At 37.2% G+C, this 22,765-nt stretch overlaps 5 gene segments (V, D, J or C); 4 read left to right on the top strand and 1 right to left on the bottom strand.

Moving 5' to 3' along the window:
- The window catches only part of LOC137199570 (Ig kappa chain V-III region MOPC 63-like), an 89,506-nt gene extending 69,452 nt beyond the window's left edge, over positions 1 to 20,054 (bottom strand). Inside the window, 3 exon segments of the V gene segment in view lie at positions 18,879 to 18,903; positions 19,605 to 19,910; positions 20,003 to 20,054. Coding sequence covers positions 18,879 to 18,903; positions 19,605 to 19,910; positions 20,003 to 20,054 — 383 coding nt within the window.
- On the top strand, positions 929 to 2,394 carry LOC137199572 (Ig lambda-1 chain C region-like). The segment is given in 2 exon segments: positions 929 to 965; positions 1,834 to 2,394. A coding segment is annotated over 1 exon segment (312 nt).
- LOC137200093 (immunoglobulin lambda constant 6-like) lies at positions 11,325 to 11,784 on the top strand. The segment is given in 1 exon segment: positions 11,325 to 11,784. A coding segment is annotated over 1 exon segment (405 nt).
- Positions 14,633 to 16,148, top strand: LOC137199573 (Ig lambda-1 chain C region-like). The segment is given in 2 exon segments: positions 14,633 to 14,665; positions 15,588 to 16,148. A coding segment is annotated over 1 exon segment (312 nt).
- A 676-nt stretch (positions 20,055 to 20,730) lies between the features above and the next one.
- On the top strand, positions 20,731 to 22,244 carry LOC137199574 (Ig lambda-1 chain C region-like). The segment is given in 2 exon segments: positions 20,731 to 20,780; positions 21,684 to 22,244. A coding segment is annotated over 1 exon segment (312 nt).
- The last annotated feature ends 521 nt before the right edge of the window (positions 22,245 to 22,765 follow it).

The raw sequence follows: 22,765 nt of genomic DNA, 5'->3' as shown, positions 1-22,765 counted from the left end.
TGAACAGCCGGGTTTATTTTACAGGTCAGAGTGACAGTGGATCCTGGAGTAGATGTCACTACTGGAGGTTGAGTCACAGTCACCTGACCGCTGCATCCTGCAGACAGAAACAAATCTTTCATTTATCAGCAGAAATAAATGACAGAAAAGGAAACACATCATGTTTGAAATGTTGCTGAGTGAATGAACCTGTAAAACAGCAGCAGGCCAGCGTCCAGATGAGGATGGTGATGAGAGTCATGGTGGTTGTGCTTTCTGCTGTGTTGACTGACAGATCTGAGTCCTGCAGTGTTGAACTCACAGGACTATAAACCTTCTCAGTTCACTGGAGGATCAGCTGACGATGCAAAGCCTCCTCTCTATGGAAATGATTTCTCTGCTCTCAACAGACTGAAGGCAACGTGGGACACAAAATCAGGAGAAATATTGTTTGGATTTACACCATCTATGATCTTAATGGAAAATTATATTTATAGAAGTGCAGTTGAGGATTTATGGAAAAGTTTGTGTCGACTGTGGTTGGTATGATGTGTCTGTTTGTCTATGTTTAATTGACTTACAGGGTTTATTGTAGATAAATAATATATTTCATTTCTGATTAATATGAGATTGTAAATCTATATTATTAAAAAAGCATCATGTTAATTTAACCATGTATTATTGTTAACAGATATGAAATTGTGATGACTTTAACAAGTAGACTGTAATCCTTTTTCTGTCAGATGTAGAAAAGTAAAGAAAAATTAAATAAATAATCTAGTTTCATACAATAATTTCAATCTACATTATTAAAAAAGTATTGTAGATTTGATAAAGTATAAGTGTTGCTCTGTAATTTTTAAAAACAGAGTTTTTTTCAGTGGATAGATGCTTGTTCACAGTGCAGGAGGTTTTTGTACGGCCACTTAATGAGTTTGTATCACTGTGGTTGACTTTTGGTGGAGGAACCAAACTCATCATTAACTGTAAGTACCAGAGATTTCTCATTTCTACAATATAAAATATTATACTGAGTTTTCACCAGAATGTGATGAAACAAGAATTTATTTTTTGCTTTTTATTAAGCTCAGCTGATAGTGAAGTTTGGGGAAAATATAATGCAGATGTTAATAAATGGTTATTATTGTAGATGATGTTATGATGAAATAGTGTCCAAAAAAACTAAAATTTTCACATATTTTACTTTTAATCAATTGTTTGTTTCACAAAATGTCATTGTAAAATTTATCTGATAAACATTTTAACTATTAGAAAATACTTGAACTTTATTCATTATTTTTTAACAATCAAACAAGTTTTAGATTTAAAATATAATGTTGGTTTCTGTAAAACAAATAAATGAGTTTATATTTAGATCCAGTTTTGCTGTAGTTTTTGTTCACAGTTGGTTAGTTTGATGTTGAGAAAAGGAAGTGAAACAGACAGATGACAAAGTCTTTAACTGTAATCACACATTAGTGTTTCACCTCTTAACAAGAAAATCATTGCAAGAATAATTATTTACTCTAACACATTTAGATTTAATTTAATGATCATTAAATGAAATGAATCATTACATTTGAACCTAACTCATGTTGTATATTGTCTGATTCTTAGTGATTTATGATGATTCATTGCTTTAAATGTCAAAATTACAAGTACAAACACCATTTAGCTTTATTAACGAAACCCTCATTTCCTCCCATTTCTCACTGCCTCTCCTCTGTCTGATCACAGTGTCACACACACAGTTAATCCACAGCATTGTTAACCTCTGTCATGTATCATAACTCAGCTGTCTGTCCTACAGTAGAAGTTAATCTGCTCCTTGTGTGTCTCTGCTCTCCCCTCCAGCTGGCCCCATGGTCAGGCCCTCAGTCTCTCTGCTTCCCCCCTCCTCTCAGCAGCTCTCTGGGGGCTCGGCCACGCTGGCCTGCCTGCTGACCAGCTACTCTCCTCAGGGAGCCGTGGTGAGCTGGGAGGTGGACGGTAGAGAGGTGACAGAGGGGGTCCTGAGCAGCTCAGAGGAGGAGAAGAGCGGACGCTACAGCAGCAGCAGCATCCTGAGCCTGAGCCAGGAGCGCTGGATGGAAGGAGAGCTGTACTCCTGCAAGGTCCTCCATCATGACCACAGCCAGACCAAGTCCCTCCACAGGAGCCAGTGTAAGGGCTAGAGGGGCTGGCTGAAGCCCAGGACAGGAGCTGTGTCTGGGGGGAGCAGGAGGAACACACCTGCTCATCTGATCAATATGAGTTTTAATGTCTGTAGAGTAAACTAAAGCTTTGTGTGACAAAGAACAACAACAACTTAGAGAGTAATGTGTGTAGCTCAGCAGCTAGATGTGAGTGTGCTTAATAACTGTCCTGTTGATGATTGATGTTTTTGCTAATAAAGCTTGCACTGATGAAAGAAAACATATAAATATTTTGTTCTTTTATCTTATGAAGAGTGATAAGAAATGAAAAGGTTTTACAACTTTAACTGATTCTCCTCTCTGTGGAAATTGAAAAGCTTCGGACTTAAATGACAAGATTAATTAACATTTTAACTGATAATGGAAGGAGAATAATGTAGCAACAAGAATGGTTTTTTTTAAAATACAAATTTATATCATGATTAAAAAACTTGGAAAATATATTTTGGAATTAGATTTTCAGTGTTGAAAAAATCATGACTGAAATATGTGATCAGGCAACATTTGTCAGAGCTCTTCTGCTGAGAGTAAATGTGAAAAAAAAAACATGATTTGGTGCCGAAAGATGTTTCTCTATTACAAAAAATACAAGAAAAGAATTGAATCCATGTAGCTGAGTGAAGATGTATTCCTCCCTCTTTCTTCTCCAGTAGGTGTGTTGTAGTTCAGAGATATTGATGAGGCTACAGATCTACTCTGTTCAACTATTTGTGCAAAATCATGACTCTATCTTGATGTGTATTCAGTTTTCTCTCACTAATCTTACTCATATTCTGATGCATTGCCATTATGTTTCAATATAACCATTTTTTAATCAGTCAAACATGTAACCAATAAAATAAAATTGAATATTATAGTAAATCACTATCTTTGTGTGTATTTTGTGATATATTATTCATGAGAAATGCATATTCATGCCAGTATTATACCTCATCTTTCCAACATGCTTCACTTCAACATCAAGTCAGGTTTCTATTCATTATTTTATAGTATGTGTAACAATATAATATGAAATATAAAGTATAACATATTTATCATTTCTGAATCAAAAACTTTTTTAGATGAAACTGTTACAGTAGATTGTTTTGTGCTGCTGAATGTAAAACTATTGGTGGAAATATTGTTGAACATCAGTTGCTGTCAGAGGATATATATTCTTACAACAACTCTGTTCTTGAAATGATGTGAAATAATGATGAAGATTTAACTTAAAAACTGCATGTTGGAAAATGTCTTTCAGTTTGTTTCAGTGTAATTTGGGTTCATTGTGGTTCTGCTTGATGACTCTTGTGTGTCAGAGTCACAGTGTTGTGTTCACTCGACCAGTTATCCTCATCACAGTCTCTTCATCAACCCTCTGCAGCTGCAGCAGGCCGTTTTCACTTCAGTCAAACTGAAGGAGGTTTTTGTACGGCTATAAATCACTGTGTGAACGCTCCACCATGGTCACCAAGACAGTAGTAATCTCCAACATCTTCAGCCTGAACACCACTGATGGTCAGAGTGTAGCCAGAACCAGATCTACTGCCACTGAATCGAGATGGAGTTCCTGACTGTAGAGTTGATGCTGTATATATAAGAAGTTTGGGAGCTTGTCCAGGTTTCTGAAGGTACCAACTGAGATCACCACCAATATCTGAACTCCCTGTGGCACTGATGGTCACCGTCCCCCCAAGACTAACAGACTTGGATTTGTCAGTCTGAGTCAGAAAACTGTTGGCAGAAGACTCTGAAATGAGAAATTAAAAATCTTAAAGAGTAAATATTATAGCCAATAGCCAATGGAGAAGCAGTTCAGGTTGTGATCGGAGAGAAAAATAGAAAAGACATTTAAGCAAAAGTAAAAGGGAGAACACAGACTGGATTTGCACCAAACATTTTCAGAATCTCTCACCCTGACTCAGAAAACCCAACATGACCAGCAGAGTTATTGGCGACATCATCCTGATGCAGTTTTCAGTGTGAGTGCATGAAAGCAGTTCAGAGTCTCTGTGACACAAGAACTTAAACTCTGAGGAGCAGTGATGCATGAAAGTCATGCAAAATACATTTAAGAAGGCAAACACACACCTGTTGTTGTGAAACAGAAAGAGCAGAGGTGAGGAGGAGTGAGAGATCAACCTCTACAGGGGATCATTCTAATTCAAAGTTCATCCAGAAAACATTGACCTTATCCTCTTTATTATGTTGTTAAGGTTGTATGTGGCGCCACCTGCTGGCAGATTGGATGAACACTTAACTCAGCATGATCTGACCCAACATTTGATTGATTTTGATTTCTCTGTTTTCACAATCATTTTTATTATTGTTGTTGTTAGCACAAAGGCAGGAATTTAAACCCATTTTATCTCACTTTAGGGCCTGCTCAGCGTTTTAGGTAACCAACTCTTTCCCTTCACACTTAACAGGTGTCTACTCTAATTAAAGTATGTTATATTGTATATTTGGTATTTGATTTCTCTGAAAAGTTGAGTAATAAGTTGAAGTTGATTGTTTGGTGTGCAGGATCTTAGACAGCCACTAAATGTTCTGTTTGGGCTGCTGTTAGTGTTGATAAAATGATACTGTTAGCATAAATAATGTTTTAACAACCCTGTTAATAGGAGGATGAGTTTCAATGAGATAAGAGAAGAACATTTTTAGAAAAAGTTGGACTACATCCTGTGAGACAAGATGTGAGTAAACAACATGTTGTTGATTGATGTTTACAGAAAAAATCCCAAAGGAATAGTTTGACATCTTGGGAAATACAGTTATTTGATTTCTTGCCGAGAGGTAGATGAGAAGATCGACACCACTTTTTTTATTTGTACATAAATATGGAGCTATGGCTCCTGGTTAGCTTAGCATTACAAATGTAAATAGGGAGAAACAGCTAGCTTGTCTGTTGGTAACAAAATCTGCCTATAAAACCTCTAAAGCTCACTAATTAATATCTGGCTTGTTTAATATTAACAAAAGCCAAAGTTTCTGCTGGTTGTCTGGCAACATCACATAAACCCCTGTTAAACCACAACTTGTCTTGTTTTTTCAATTTGTTTTTTGGGGGATTAAACAGGCAACATATAACATGTTAATTAATGAGCTTTAGAGGTACTGGTGGGCAGATTTTGTTGCCTTCAGACAGAGCCAGGCTAGCTGTTTCCCTCTGTTTCCAGTTGTTATGCTAAGCTAAGCTAACTGGCTACTGGCTCTTGCTTTGTCTTTAACTCTCAGTTATGAGAGTTTGTATCAGTCAACAAGACAGTGAATCAGCAAATATCTGAGAATGTCCAGTGAATAATGTTTTCAAGTGACAAACAACATGTTGATGTGTGTCTAAGTTTCTAGATTGTGGAAAATGTTCAGTTTTTGTTTTTCCACAACTTCTGATATCACTGTATGTGGAAAATGAACATCATGATGGTTAGTTTCAATGTCAGTTTCACACTTTTTGACATGGAATAAAAGGAAGATATTTAAAAATATAAAATATAAAATATATTCATGTGTACATGTTGTTTGTGATTGGTACAGTTTGTGCTTGGTGAGGTTACTGTCAGCTCTGTGTTCAGTGGTCTGTGTCAGAGTCTCTTCCTCTTCAGCAGCTGCAGTCGGTTCCTGCTGTAACAGCTCAGTGTCTCTGCAGTCTGACTGAGGGAGGTTTTTGTACGACTACAAATCACTGTGTGAACACTCCACCACTATGGGCACTCTGACAGTAGTAAACTGCTGCATCTTCAGTCTGAACTCCACTGATGGTCAAAGAGAAGTCAGAGCTGCTTCCACTGCCACTAAACCGAGCTGGTGTTCCTGATTCACGTGTGCTTGCAAATTTTATTAGGAGTTTTGTAGTCTGTCCAGATTTCTGTTGATACCAGAACATATAATCTCCATTACTATTTCTAAAAACAGCCTGGCTGGTTTTACAGGTCAGAGTGACAGTGGATCCTGGAGTAGATGTCACTTCTGGAGGTTGAGTCACAGTCACCTGACCGCTGCATCCTGCAGACAGAAACAAATCTTTCATTTATCAGCAGAAATTAATGACAGAAAAGGAAACACATCATGTTTGAAATGTTGCTGAGTGAATAAACCTGTAAAACAGCAGCAGGCCAGCGTCCAGATGAGGATGGTGATGAGAGTCATGATGGTTGTGCTTTCTGCTGTGTTGACTGACAGATCTGAGTCCTGCAGTGTTGAACTCACAGGACTATAAACCTTCTCAGTTCACTGGAGGATCAGCTGACGATGCAAAGCCTCCTCTCTATGGAAATGATTTCTCTGCTCTCAACAGACTGAAGGCAACGTGGGACACAAAATCAGGAGAAATACTGTTTGGATTTACACCATCTATGATCTTAATGGAATAAAATAACTTCTTTTGGAAATAAATTTGAGGATTTACAACATTTGTTTCAATGGGAGTGGTTGGTATCTATTTATTTAATTTGTTTTACATACAAGGTTTCACAAATACACTATATACTCATTCTGTAATTTATGATTATTTATATTTATGATTATTTAGAAATGTTGTGTTTATTTAACATTGTCTCAAATATGTAACATGTTTACAATCTGAATTTGTTACAGGGCAAATCAACCTGTTTTGTTGTCACTTGTACAAAATTTCATAAAAATGATGTAAAATATTTTGATTCATGAGGAAATTTAAAACCAAATCAATGAAAACATTTTATACATTTGATAAAATGTTAATTATCCAGTTTTAGCAGAAAATAAAGTGACTTTTCAGTGGATAGATGCTTGTTCACAGTGCAGGAGGTTTTTGTACGGCCACTTAATGAGTTTGTATCACTGTGGTCCACTTTTGGTGGAGGAACCAAACTCATCATTGACTGTAAGTACTAGAGATTTATTACTTTTTACAATATATAGAATTTATACCTTTTATCAAATATTTCATGACACTGTGATCAAGTTCAGTGTTTGCATGATTTTCTCTTTTTTGTTATTAATCAAACAAGGCTGATCTCACAATCTGAGAAGAAACTTTGCAGAGATCAAAATTCACTCAGTATTTAAGATAATACATTTTTGGATAAAAAAGATAAACATACATTTTCTAATATATTATTTTTACGATGACTTTTAACTTTTATTTAACTTTTAAATATTATCTGCATTCAAATGTTTGACAACAATATTTGGGGGAAAAAAAGCAAAGATTTATCTACGAAACATCAGTAGTTTTTTTTTGCTTCTTTTTAAATTTACTTATTTTGATCATCCAAACTGTTTTTAAAATCTATTGTTGTTTACCACTAATATGATTTTATCAGTTAATGCAGCTCAGCTTTGTGTTCACGGTTCATTTATTTCACATTAGTAGTGAAAAGGAAGTGAAAGAGACAGATGACAAAGTTTTAACTGTATTCACATGAGTGTTTCACTTCTGTCAGTTTAAACACAAGAAAATGAATTATTCACTGTCTCACATTATGAAACAGATATGAAGATGTCATCAATAATTATTATCAATGAACCTTTTTCACTACATTGAACTCATGTGTCTGATGGTCTGATTCTTAGTGTATGAGTGCAACAGCAGCACAAGCTCTAAAGTTTTCCGTCTTTGTCTTTTCTCCCCCCTCTCCTCCCCCTCTCTCTCCTCCAGTGGGTGTGGTGCGGCCCACCCTGACCGTCCTCCCCCCCTCCAGAGAGCAGCTGCAGCAGGGCAGTGCCACACTGGTGTGTCTGTACAGCGGGGGCTTCCCCTCAGCCTGGAGGCTGGACTGGAAGGTGGGGGGCAGCAGCAGCTCCTCAGGGGTGTCACACAGCCCGGAGGTCCTGGGGAGGGACGGCCACTACAGCCGGAGCAGCACCCTGAGCCTCTCTGCAGACCAGTGGAGGAAGGTGGGCTCAGTGAGCTGTGAGGCCAGTCTGAGTGGACAGACCCCCGTCACTCAAACCCTGGACCCTGACCGCTGCTCAGAGTAGAGCTTCAGCAACACTTCCTGTCTGGAAATGATGCTTCTTTTTCTTTGCTAGAGATCTTGATGAAGCTACAGATCTTCTCTGTTCAGCTGTTTCTGCAAGTTTCACGTCTCTCTCCTCAGTGTTTTAATGTGCATGTTGCTTTCTAATACTGATCTTCCTTATATTCTGCTTTATGTTCATTACTTTTCAAATGAAACTTGATATTCTGAGTTTCACTCCAAGACAAATTATTCATACATTCAAAATGTGGAATGAACATTGAACCATTATTCAATAAAACTGTTGATTATAATGAGTCAGTGTGTTTGTATTTCTTTTAAAATCAATTCGTTATGAAAAATAGCTTCTTGATCATCCAAATATCATCATTCCTGATGTTATAATACTGTATATCTAATAGTACAGGAGATGGTTGCTTTTTTATTAACTAGTGACATTAATTTTGAGTATGAAATCATTTGGAATTTTAAAATGTGGAATAATAAATTGGAAAGCTTTATTTCCTTTTGGGCTGTAGTTGTATTATTTTGTTCTGCATTAGTGGAAAATCTGTCAAATATTTGTTTCTATTGGTGGCTATACTCTAACAAGAGCTAAATGTTTCAGGCTTACTCATAAAGATATTGAATAAACTGACAAGAACTGAAGTTTTAACTGTAAATCTCACTTTAGGGCCTGCTCAGAGTTTTAGCTGACCAGCTCTTTCCCTTCACACTTAACAGGTGTCTACTCTAATTAAAGTATGTTATATTGTATATTTGGTATTTGATTTATCTGAAAAGTTGAGTAATAAGTTGCTAGCTGTTTCCCTCTGTTTCCAGTTGTTATGCTAAGCTAAGCTAACTGGCTACTGGCTCTTGCTTTGTCTTTAACTGACAGATATGAGAGTTTGTATCAGTCAGCAAGACAGTGAATCAGCAAATATATGAGAATGTCCAATGAATAATGTTTTCAAGTGACAAACAACATGTTGATGTGTGTCTAAGTTTCTAGATTGTGGAAAATTTTCAGTTGTTTTTTTTTCACAACTTCTGATATCACTGTATGTGGAAAATGAACATCATGATGGTTAGTTTCAATGTCAGTTTCACACTTTTTGACATGGAATAAAAGGAAGATATTTAAAAATATAAAATATGCCAATATATTCATGTGTACATGTTGTTTGTGATTGGTACAGTTTGTGCTTGGTGAGGTTACTGTCAGCTCTGTGTTCAGTGGTCTGTGTCAGAGTCTCTTCCTCTTCAGCAGCTGCAGTCGGTTCCTGCTGTAACAGCTCAGTGTCTCTGCAGTCTGACTGAGGGAGGTTTTTGTACGACTACAAATCACTGTGTGAACGGCCAGTTACTGCCTACATTATGGAGACTCTGACAGTAGTAAACTGCTGCATCTTCAGTCTGAACTCCACTGATGGTCAAAGAGAAGTCAGACCTGCTTCCACTGCCACTAAACCGAGCTGGTGTTCCTGATACACGTGTGCTTGCAAATTTTATTAGGAGTTTTGGAGCCTGTCCAGATTTCTGTTGATACCAGAACATATAATCTCTACTACTAGCTCTATAAACAGCCTGGCTGGTTTTACAGGTCAGAGTGACAGTGGATCCTGGAGTAGATGTCACTACTGGAGGTTGAGTCAAAGTCACCTGACCGCTGCATCCTGCAGACAGAAACAAATCTTTCATTTATCAGCAGAAATTAATGACAGAAAAGGAAACACATCATGTTTGAAATGTTGCTGAGTGAATGAACCTGTAAAACAGCAGCAGGCCAGCGTCCAGATGAGGATGGTGATGAGAGTCATGGTGGTTGTGCTTTCTGCTGTGTTGACTGACAGATGTGAGTCCTGCAGTGTTGAACTCACAGGACTATAAACCTTCTCAGTTCACTGGAGGATCAGCTGACGATGCAAAGCCTCCTCTCTATGGAAATGATTTCTCTGCTCTCAACAGACTGAAGGCAACGTGGGACACAAAATCAGGAGAAATACTGTTTGGATTTACACCATCTATGATCTTAATGGAAAATTATATTTATAGAAGTGCAGTTGAGGATTTAAGGATAAGTTTGTGTCGACTGTGATTGGTATGATGTGTCTGTTTTTCTATTTATACGTATTACCATATATAAATTATATATTTCAGTTTTGCTTAATATAAGTTTATAAATCATTATTATTATTACGCATCATGTTCATTTAACTATGTATCAACTGATTAAATTGTGAAACAAACGACTTTGTTACAAGGAGACTGTAATCGGTTCTCTACCATGTGTAGAAAAATTAAAGAAAAATTAAAGAAATAGTCTTGTTTTATATAATAATTTCGATCTATATTATTAAAAAAGTGTTGTAGATTCAATAAAGTATCATTTTTTCTTTGTTGTTTTAAAAAGCAGAGTTTTTTCAGTGGATAGATGCTTGTTCACAGTGCAGGAGGTTTTTGTACGGCCACTTAATGAGTTTGTATCACTGTGGTCCACTTTTGGTGGAGGAACCAAACTCATCGTTGACTGTAAGTACCAGAGATTTATTACTTTTTATATATAGCATTTATAACTTTTATCAAATGTTAAATGAGAAGGTGATCAACTTCAGTGTTTGCATGTTTTTAAAAAAGTGAATTTTGTTATTAATCAAACAAGGCTGATCTCACAATCTGAGAAGAAACTTTGCAGAGATCAAAATTCACTCAGTATTTAAGATAATACATTTTTGGATAAAAAAGATAAACATACATTTTCTAATATACTATTTTTACGATGACTTTTAACTTTTATTTAACTTTTAAATATTATCTGCATTCAAATGTTTGACAACAAAATTTGGGGGAAAAAAGCAAAGATTTATCTACGAAACATCAGTAGTTTTTTGGGTTTTTTTTTAAATTCACTTATTTTGATCATCCAAACTGTTTTTAAAATCTATTGTTGTTTACCGCTAATATGATTTTATCAGTTAATGCAGCTCAGCTTTGTGTTCACGGTTCACTTATTTCACATGTAGTGAAAAGGAAGTGAAAGAGACAGATGACAAAGTTTTAACTGTATTCACATGAGTGTTTCACTTCTGTCAGTTTAAACACAAGAAAATGAATTATTCACTGTCTCACATTATGAAACAGATATGAAGATGTCATCAATAATTATTATCAATGAACCTTTTTCACTGCATTGAACTCATGTATCTGATGGTCTGATTCTTAGTGTATGAGTGCAACAGCAGCACAAGCTCTAAAGTTTTCCGTCTTTGTCTTTTCTCCCCCCTCTCCTCCCCCTCTCTCTCCTCCAGTGGGTGTGGTGCGGCCCACCCTGACCGTCCTCCCCCCCTCCAGAGAGCAGCTGCAGCAGGGCAGTGCCACACTGGTGTGTCTGTCCAGCGGGGGCTTCCCCTCAGCCTGGAGGCTGGACTGGAAGGTGGGGGGCAGCAGCAGCTCCTCAGGGGTGTCACACGGCGCGGAGGTCCTGGGGAGGGACGGCCACTACAGCCGGAGCAGCACCCTGAGCCTCTCTGCAGACCAGTGGAGGAAGGTGGGCTCAGTGAGCTGTGAGGCCAGTCTGAGTGGACAGACCCCCGTCACTCAAACCCTGGACCCTGACCGCTGCTCAGAGTAGAGCTTCAGCAACACTTCCTGTCTGGAAATGATGCTTCTTTTTCTTTGCTAGAGATCTTGATGAAGCTTCAGATCTTCTCTGTTCAGCTGTTTCTGCAAGTTTCACATCTCTCTACTCAGTGTTTTAATGTGCATGTTGCTTTCTAATACTGATCTTCCTTATATTCTGCTTTATGTTCATTACTTTTCAAATGAAACTTAATATTCTGAGTTTCACTCCAAGAGAAATTATTCATACATGTAAAGTGTGAAATGAACATTGAACCATTATTCAATAAAACTGTTGATTATAATGAGACAGTGTGTTTGTATTTCTTTTAAAATCAATTCATTATGAAAAATAGCTTCTTGATCATCCAAATATCATCATTCCTGATGTTATAATACTGTATATCTAATAGTACAAGAGATGGTTGCTTTTTTATTAACTAGTGACATTAATTTTGAGTATGAAATCATTTGGAATTTTAAAATGTGGAATAATAAATTGGAAAGCTTTATTTCCTTTTGGGCTGTAGTTGTATTATTTTGTTCTGCATTAGTGGAAAATCTGTCAAATATTTGTTTCTATTGGTGGCTATACTCTAACAAGAGCTAAATGTTTCCAGCTTATTCATAAAGATATTGAATAAACTGACAAGAACTGAAGTTTTAACTGTAAATGTAAGAGGGTCTTTCAGTATGTGTCAGTTTTATTTGGGTTCATTGTGGTTCTGCTTGATGACTCTTGTGTGTCAGAGTCACAGTGTTGTGTTCACTCGACCAGTTATCCTCATCACAGTCTCTTCATCAACCCTCTGCAGCTGCAGCAGGCCGTTTTCACTTCAGTCAAACTGAAGGAGGTTTTTGTACAACTCTAAATCACTGTGTGAACGTGTAATCACTATGCCAGCCCAGACAGTAGTAATCTCCAACATCTTCAGCCTGAACACCACTGATGGTCAGAGTGTAGCGAGAACCAGATCTACTGCCACTGAATCGAGATGGAGTTCCTGAGAAGCGATATGATGCTGCATATATAAGAAGCTTGGGAGCTTGTCCAGGTTTCTGAAGGTACCAACTGAGATAAGCACCAATATCTGAACTCCCTGTGGCGCTGATGGTCACCGTCCCTCCAAGACTAACAGACTTGGATTTGTCAGTCTGAGTCAGAAATTTGTTGGCAGAAGAGCTTTAGAGGTACTGGTGGGCAGATTTTTTTTTCCTTCAGACAGAGCCAGGCTAGCTGTTTCCCTCTGTTTCCAGTTGTTATGCTAAGCTAACTGGCTACTGCCTCTTGCTTTGTCTTTAACTGACAGATATGAGAGTTTGTATCAGTCAACAAGAAAATGAATCAGCAAATATCTGTGAATGTCCAGTGAATAATGTTTTCAAGTGACAAACAACATGTTGATGTGTGTCTAAGTTTCTAGATTGTGGAAAATGTTCCGTTTTTTTTTTTTTTCACAACTTCTGATATCACTGTATGTGGAAAATGAACATCATGATGGTTAGTTTCAATGTCAGTTTCACACTTTTTGACATGGAATAAATGGAAGATATTTAAAAATATAAAATATGCCAATATATTCATGTGTACATGTTGTTTGTGATTGGTACAGTTTGTGCTTGGTGAGGTTACTGTCAGCTCTGTGTTCAGTGGTCTGTGTCAGAGTCTCTTCCTCTTCAGCAGCTGCAGTCGGTTCCTGCTGTAACAGCTCAGTGTCTCTGCAGTCTGACTGAGGGAGGTTTTTGTACGACTACAAATAACTGTGTGAACGGCCAACTACTGTGGTAACTCTGACAGTAGTAAACTGCTGCATCTTCAGTCTGAACTCCACTGATGGTCAAAGAGAAGTCAGACCTGCTTCCACTGCCACTAAACCGAGCTGGTGTTCCTGATTCACGTGTGCTTGCAAATTTTATTAGGAGTTTTGGAGCCTGTCCAGATTTCTGTTGATACCAGAACATATAATCTCCACTACTATATCTAAAAACAGCCTGGCTGGTTTTACAGGTCAGAGTGACAGTAGATCCTGGAGTAGATGTCACTACTGGAGGTTGAGTCACAGTCACCTGACCGCTGCATCCTGCAGACAGAAACAAATCTTTCATTTATCAGCAGAAATAAATGACAGAAAAGGAAACACATCATGTTTGAAATGTTGCTGAGTGAATGAACCTGTAAAACAGCAGCAGGCCAGCGTCCAGATGAGGATGGTGATGAGAGTCATGGTGGTTGTGCTTTCTGCTGTGTTGACTGACAGATCTGAGTCCTGCAGTGTTGAACTCACAGGACTATAAACCCTCTCAGTTCACTGGAGGATCAGCTGACGATGCAAAGCCTCCTCTCTATGGAAATGATTTCTCTGCTCTCAACAGACTGAAGGCAACGTGGGACACAAAATCAGGAGAAATATTGTTTGGATTTACACCATCTATGATCTTAATGGAAAATTATATTTATAGAAGTGCAGTTGAGGATTTATGGAAAAGTTTGTGTCGACTGTGGTTGGTATGATGTGTCTGTTTGTCTACGTTTAATCGACTTACAGGGTTTATTGTAGATAAATAATATATTTCATTTCTGATTAATATGAGATTGTAAATCTATATTATTAAAAAAGTATCATGTTAATTTAACTATGTATTATTGTTAACGGATATGAAATTGTGATGACTGTAAAAAGTAGACTGTAATCCTTTTTCTGTCTGATGTAGAAAAGTAAAGAAAAATTAAATAAATAATCTTGTTTCATACAATAATTTCAATCTACATCATTAAAAAAGTGTTTTAGATTTGATAAAGTATAAGTGTTGCTCTGTAATTTTTAAAAAACAGAGTTTTTTAAGTGGATAGATGCTTGTTCACAGTGCAGGAGGTTTTTGTACGGCCACTTAATGAGTTTGTATCACTGTGGTACACTTTTGGTGGAGGAACCAAACTCATCATTAACTGTAAGTACCAGAGATTTCTCATTTCTACAACATAATATATTATACTGAGTTTTGCACCAGAACGTGATAAAATTGGTATTTATTTTGGGTAATTTATATATTATGGGTATTTTTCGCTTTGCATTGAGCTCAGCTAAAGTTTGGAGAAAACTTTTTGCAGATATTATTAATTGTTTATTATTGTAGATGGTGTTATGATGACATATTTGCAAAAAAAAATCTAATTTTCATATATTTTATTTTTAATCAATTGTTTGTTTCACAAAATGTTGTTGTAAAATTTCTCTGACAAACATTTTAACAACCAAACAATAAATTTAACTTTATTTATTATTTTTTAACATTCAAACAATTTTTAGATTTAAAATATAATGTTGGTTTCTGTAAAACAAATAAATGAGTTTATATTTAGATCCAGTTTTGCTGTAGTTTGTGTTTACAGTTGGTTAGTTTGATGTTGAGAAAAGGAAGTGAAACAGACAGATGACAAAGTCTTTAACTGTAATCACACATTAGTGTTTCACCTCTTAACTTTTATATAAACTCATCAAGAAAATCATTGCAAGAATAATTATTTACTCTAACACATTTAGATTTAATTTAATGATCATTAAATGAAATGAATCATTACATTTGAACCTAACTCATGTTGTATATTGTCTGATTCTTAGTGATTTATGATGATTTGCCACAATAGATTCATTGCTTTAAATGTCAAAATTACAAGTTCAAACACCATTTAGCTTTTTTAACAAAACCCTCATTTCCTCCCATTTCTCACTGCCTCTCCTCTGTCTGATCACAGTGTCACACACACAGTTAATCCACAGCATTGTTAACCTCTGTCATGTATCATAACTCAGCTGTCTGTCCTACAGTAGAAGTTAATCTGCTCCTTGTGTGTCTCTGCTCTCCCCTCCAGCTGGCCCCATGGTCAGGCCCTCAGTCTCTCTGCTTCCCCCCTCCTCTCAGCAGCTCTCTGGGGGCTCGGCCACGCTGGCCTGCCTGCTGACCGGCTACTCTCCTCAGGGAGCCGTGGTGAGCTGGGAGGTGGACGGTAGAGAGGTGACAGAGGGGGTCCTGAGCAGCTCAGAGGAGGAGAAGAGCGGACGCTACAGCAGCAGCAGCATCCTGAGCCTGAGCCAGGAGCGCTGGATGGAAGGAGAGCTGTACTCCTGCAAGGTCCTCCATCAGGACCACAGCCAGACCCAGTCCCTCCACAGGAGCCAGTGTAAGGGCTAGAGGGGCTGGCTGAAGCCCAGGACAGGAGCTGTGTCTGGGGGGAGCAGGAGGAACACACCTGCTCATCTGATCAATATGAGTTTTAATGTCTGTAGAGTAAACTGAAGCTTTGTGTGACAAAGAACAACAACAACTTAGAGAGTAATGTGTGTAGCTCAGCAGCTAGATGTGAGTGTGCTTAATAACTGTCCTGTTGATGATTGATGTTTTTGCTAATAAAGCTTGCACTGATGAAAGAAAACATATAAATATTTTGTTCTTTTATCTTATGAAGAGTGATAAGAAATGAAAAGGTTTTACAACTTTAACTGATTCTCCTCTCTGTGGAAATTGAAAAGCTTCGGACTTAAGTGACAAAGTTAATTAACAACATTTTAACTGATAATGGAAGGAGAATAATGTAGCAACAAGAATGGTTTTTTTTAAAATACAAATTTATATCATGATTAAAAAACTTGGAAAATATATTTTGGAATTAGATTTTCAGTGTTGAAAAAATCATGACTGAAATATGTGATCAGGCAACATTTGTCAGAGCTCTTCTGCTGAGAGTAAATGTGAAAAAAAAAACATGATTTGGTGCCGAAAGATGTTTCTCTATTACAAAAAATACAAGAAAAGAATTGAATCCATGTAGCTGAGTGAAGATGTATTCCTCCCTCTTTCTTCTCCAGTAGGTGTGTTGTAGTTCAGAGATATTGATGAGGCTACAGATCTACTCTGTTCAACTATTTGTGCAAAATCATGACTCTATCTTGATGTGTATTCAGTTTTCTCTCACTAATCTTACTCATATTCTGATGCATTGCCATTATGTTTCAATATAACCATTTTTTAATCAGTCAAACATGTAACCAATAAAATAAAATTGAATATTATAGTAAATCACTATCTTTGTGTGTATTTTGTGATATATTATTCATGAGAAATGCATATTCATGCCAGTATTATACCTCATCTTTCCAACAGGCTTCACTTCAACATCACTTCAGGTTTCTATTCATTATTTTATAGTATGTGTAACAATATAATATGAAATATAAAGTATAACATATATATCATTTCTGAATCAAAAACTTTTTTAGATGAAACTGTTACAGTAGATTGTTTTGTGCTGCTGAATGTAAAACTATTGGTGGAAATATTGTTGAACATCAGTTGCTGTCAGAGGATATATTCTTACAACAACTCTGTTCTTGAAATGATGTGAAATAATGATGAAGATTTAACTTAAAAACTGCAGGTTGGAAAATGTCTTTCAGTTTGTTTCAGTCTAATTTGGGTTCATTGTGGTTCTGCTTGATGACTCTTGTGTGTCAGAGTCACAGTGTTGTGTTCACTCGACCAGTTATCCTCATCACAGTCTCTTCATCAACCCTCTGCAGCTGCAGCAGGCCGTTTTCACTTCAGTCAAACTGAAGGAGGTTTTTGTACGGCTATAAATCACTGTGTGAACACTCCACCACCATGGTCACCAAGACAGAAGTAATCTCCAACATCTTCAGCCTGAACACCACTGATGGTCAGAGTGTAGCCAGAACCAGATCTACTGCCACTGAATCGAGATGGAGTTCCTGAGTTTAGAGTTGATGCGCTGTATATAAGAAGTTTGGTAGTTTGTCCAGGTTTCTGAAGGTACCAACTGAGATCACCACCAATATCTGAACTCCCTGTGGCACTGATGGTCACCGTCCCTCCAAGACTAACAGACTTGGATTTGTCAGTCTGAGTCAGAAATTTGTTGGCAGAAGACTCTGAAATGAGAAATGAAAAATCTTAAAGAGTAAATATTATAGCCAATAGCCAATGGAGAAGCAGTTCAGGTTGTGATCAGAGAGAAAAATAGAAAAGACATTTAAGCAAAAGTAAAAGGGAGAACACAGACTGGATTTGCACCAAACATTTTCAGAATCTCTCACCCTGACTCAGAAAACCCAACATGACCAGCAGAGTTATTGGCGACATCATCCTGATGCAGTTTTCAGTGTGAGTGCATGAAAACAGTTCAGACTCTCTGTGACACAAGAACTTAAACTCTGAGGAGCAGTGATGCATGAAAGTCATGCAAAATACATTTAAGAAGGCAAACACACACCTGTTGTTGTGAAACAGAAAGAGCAGAGGTGAGGAGGAGTGAGAGATCAACCTCAACAGAGGATCATTCTAATTCAAAGTTCATCCAGAAAACATTGACTTTATCCTCTTTATTATGTTGTTTAGGTTGTATGGCGCCACCTGCTGGCAGATTGGATGAACACTTAACTCAGCATGATCTGACCAAACATTTGATTGATTTTGATTTCTCTGTTTTCACAATCATTTTTATTATTTTTGTTGTAAGCACAAAGGCAGGAATTTAAACCCATTTTATCTCACTTTAGGGCCTGCTCAGCGTTTTAGGTGACCAACTCTTTCCCTTCACACTTAACAGGTGTCCACTTTAATTAAAGTATGTTATATTGATTATTTGGTATTTGATTTATCTGAAAAGTTGAGTAATAAGTTGAAGTTGATTGTTTGGTGTGCAGGATCTTAGACAGCCACTAAATATTCTGTTTGGGCTGCTGTTTGTGTTAATAAAATGATACTGTTAGCATAAATAATGTTTTAACAACCCTGTTAATAGAAGGATGAGTTTCAATGAGATAAGAGAAGAACATTATTAGAAAATGTTGGACTATATCCTGTGAGACAAGATGTGAGTATGTTGTTGATTGATGTTTACAGAAAAAATCCCAAAGGAATAGTTTGACATCTTGGGAAACACAGTTATTTGATTTCTTGCCGAGAGGTAGATGAGAAGATCGATACCACTTTTTTATTTGTACATAAATATGGAGCTATGGCTCCTGGTTAGCTTAGCATTACAAATGTAAATAGGGAGAAACAGCTAGCTTGTCTGTAGGTAACAAAATCTGCCCATAAAACCTCTAAAGCTCACTAATTAATATCTGGCTTGTTTAATATTAACAAAAGCCAAAGTTTCTGCTGGTTGTCTGGCAACATCACATAAACCCCTGTTAAACCACAACTTGTCTTGCTTTTTCAATTTGTTTTTTGGGGGATTAAACAGGCAACATATAACATGTTAATTAATGAGCTTTAGAGGTACTGGTGCGCAGATTTTGTTGCCTTCAGACAGAGCCAGGCTAGCTGTTTCCCTCTGTTTCCAGTTGTTATGCTAAGCTAAGCTAACTGGCTACTGGCTCTTGCTTTGTCTTTAACTGACAGATATGAGAGTTTGTATCAGTCAACAAGACAGTGAATCAGCAAATATCTGAGAATGTCCAGTGAATAATGTTTTCAAGTGACAAACAACATGTTGATGTGTGTCTAAGTTTCTAGATTGTGGAAAATGTTCTGTTTTTTTTTTTTCACAACTTCTGATATCACTGTATGTGGAAAATGAACATCATGATGGTTAGTTTCAATGTCAGTTTCACACTTTTTGACATGGAATAAAAGGAAGATATTTAAAAATATAAAATGTGCCAATATATCCATGTGTACATGTTGTTTGTGATTGGTACAGTTTGTGCTTGGTGAGGTTACTGTCAGCTCTGTGTTCAGTGGTCTGTGTCAGAGTCTCTTCCTCTTCAGCAGCTGCAGTCGGTTCCTGCTGTAACAGCTCAGTGTCTCTGCAGTCTGACTGAGGGAGGTTTTTGTACGACTACAAATCACTGTGTGAACACTCCACCACTGTGGTAACTCTGACAGTAGTAAACTGCTGCATCTTCAGTCTGAACTCCACTGATGGTCAAAGAGAAGTCAGAGCTGCTTCCACTGCCACTAAACCGAGCTGGTGTTCCTGAATAACTTGTGCTTGCATCATATATTAGGAGTTTTGGAGTCTGTCCAGATTTCTGTTGATACCAGGACATAGCATCATCTCCAAAACTATCTCTATAAACAGCCTGGCTGGTTTTACAGGTCAGAGTGACAGTGGATCCTGGAGTAGATGTCACTACTGGAGGTTGAGTCACAGTCACCTGACCGCTGCATCCTGCAGACAGAAACAAATCTTTCATTTATCAGCAGAAATTAATGACAGAAAAGGAAACACATCATGTTTGAAATGTTACTGAGTGAATGAACCTGTAAAACAGCAGCAGGCCAGTGTCCAGATGAGGATGGTGATGAGAGTCATGGTGGTTGTGCTTTCTGCTGTGTTGACTGACAGATCTGAGTCCTGCAGTGTTGAACTCACAGGACTATAAACCTTCTCAGTTCACTGGAGGATCAGCTGACGATGCAAAGCCTCCTCTCTATGGAAATGATTTCTCTGCTCTCAACAGACTGAAGGCAACGTGGGACACAAAATCAGGAGAAATACTGTTTGGATTTACACCATCTATGATCTTAATGGAAAATTATATTTATAGAAGTGCAGTTGAGGATTTATGGAAAAGTTTGTGTCGACTGTGGTTGGTTTGATATTTCTATTTGTTTACGTTTAATCGACTTACAAGGTTTATTGTAGATAAATAATATATTTCATTTCTGATTAATATGAGATTGTAAATCTATTTTATTAAAAAAGCATCATGTTCATTTAACCATGTATTATTGTTAACGGATATGAAATTGTGATGACTTTGTTGCAAGTAGACTGTAATCCTTTTTCTATCTGATGTAGAAAAGTAAAGAAAAATTAAATAAATAATCTTGTTTCATACAATAATTTCAATCTACATTATTAAAAAAGTATTGTAGATTTGATAAAGTATAAGTGTTGCTCTGTAATTTTTAAAAACAGAGTTTTTTTCAGTGGATAGATGCTTGTTCACAGTGCAGGAGGTTTTTGTACGGCCACTTAATGAGTTTGTATCACTGTGGTACACTTTTGGTGGAGGAACCAAACTCATCATTAACTGTAAGTACCAGAGATTTCTCATTTCTACAACATAATATATTATACCGAGTTTTGCACCAGAACGTGATAAAATTAGTATTTATTTGGGGTAATTTATATATTATGGGTATTTTTCACTTTGCATTAAGCTCAGCTGAAGTTTGGAGAAAACTTTGTGCAGATATTATTAATTGTTTATTATTGTAGATGGTGTTATGATGACATATTTGCAACAAAAAAAAATCTAATTTTCATATATTTTACTTTTAGTCAATTGTTTGTTTCACAAAATGTCGTTGTAAAATTTCTCTGACAAACACTTTAACAACCAAACAATAAATTTAACTTTATTCATTATTTTTTAATATTGAAACAATTTTTAGATTTAAAATATGATGTTGGTTTCTGTAAAACAAATAAATGAGTTTATATTTAGATCCAGTTTTGCTGTAGTTTGTGTTCACAGTTGGTTAGTTTGATGTTGAGAAAAGGAAGTGAAACAGACAGATGACAAAGTCTTTAACTGTAATCACACATTAGTGTTTCACCTCTTAACTTTTATATAAACTCATCAAGAAAATCATTACACATTATAAAGCATATATGAAGATTTCATTTATCGTTCATTCATTTTAAAAAATCATTACATTTACACCTGCCTCATGTTGAATATTGTCTAATTCTTGTTGATTTCTGATGATATGGATTCATTGCTTTAAATGTCAAAAGTACACACACCATTTAGCTTTATTAACAAAACCCTCATTTCCTCCCATTTCTCACTGCCTCTCCTCTGTCTGATCACAGTGTCACACACACAGTTAATCCACAGCATTGTTAACCTCTGTCATGTATCATAACTCAGCTGTCTGTCCTACAGTAGAAGTTAATCTGCTCCTTGTGTGTCTCTGCTCTCCCCTCCAGCTGGCCCCATGGTCAGGCCCTCAGTCTCTCTGCTTCCCCCCTCTTCTCAGCAGCTCTCTGGGGGCTCGGCCACGCTGGCCTGCCTGCTGACCGGCTACTCTCCTCAGGGAGCCGTGGTGAGCTGGGAGGTGGACGGTAGAGAGGTGACAGAGGGGGTCCTGAGCAGCTCAGAGGAGGAGAAGAGTGGACGCTACAGCAGCAGCAGCATCCTGAGCCTGAGCCAGGAGCGCTGGATGGAAGGAGAGGTGTACTCCTGCAAGGTCCTCCATCAGGACCACAGCCAGACCAAGTCCCTCCACAGGAGCCAGTGTAAGGGCTAGAGGGGCTGGCTGAAGCCCAGGACAGGAGCTGTGTCTGGGGGGAGCAGGAGGAACACACCTGCTCATCTGATCAATATGAGTTTTAATGTCTGTAGAGTAAACTGAAGCTTTGTGTGACAGAGAACAACAACAACTTAGAGAGTAATGTGTGTAGCTCAGCAGCTAGATGTGAGTGTGCTTAATAACTGTCCTGTTGATGATTGATGTTTTTGCTAATAAAGCTTGCACTGATGAAAGAAAACATTATAAATATTTTGTTCTTTTATCTTATGAAGAGTGATAAGAAATGAAAAGGTTTTACAACTTTAACTGATTCTCCTCTCTGTGGAAATTGAAAAGCTTCGGACTTAAGTAACAAAATTAATTAACATTTTAACTGATAATGGAAGTAGAATAATGTAGCAACAAGAATGGGTTTTTTTTAAATACAAATTTATATCATGATTAAAAAACTTGGAAAATATATTTTGGAATTAGATTTTCAGTGTTGAAAAAATCATGACTGAAATATGTGATCAGGCAACATTTGTCAGAGCTCTTCTGCTGAGAGTAAATGTGAAAAAAAAAACATGATTTGGTGTCGATAGATGTTTCTCTATTACAAAAAATACAAGAAAAGAATTGAATCTATGTAGCTGAGTGAAGATGTATTCCTCCCTCTTTCTTCTCCAGTAGGTGTGTTGTAGTTCAGAGATATTGATGAGGCTACAGATCTACTCTGTTCAACTGTTTGTGCAAAATCATGACTCTATCTTGATGTGT

Source organism: Thunnus thynnus, chromosome 16, assembly GCF_963924715.1.
Source record: "Thunnus thynnus chromosome 16, fThuThy2.1, whole genome shotgun sequence".
Classification (NCBI taxonomy): domain Eukaryota; kingdom Metazoa; phylum Chordata; class Actinopteri; order Scombriformes; family Scombridae; genus Thunnus; species Thunnus thynnus.
Note: the sequence above shows the minus strand (reverse complement) of the source record. Positions and strands in the feature narration are given on the sequence as shown.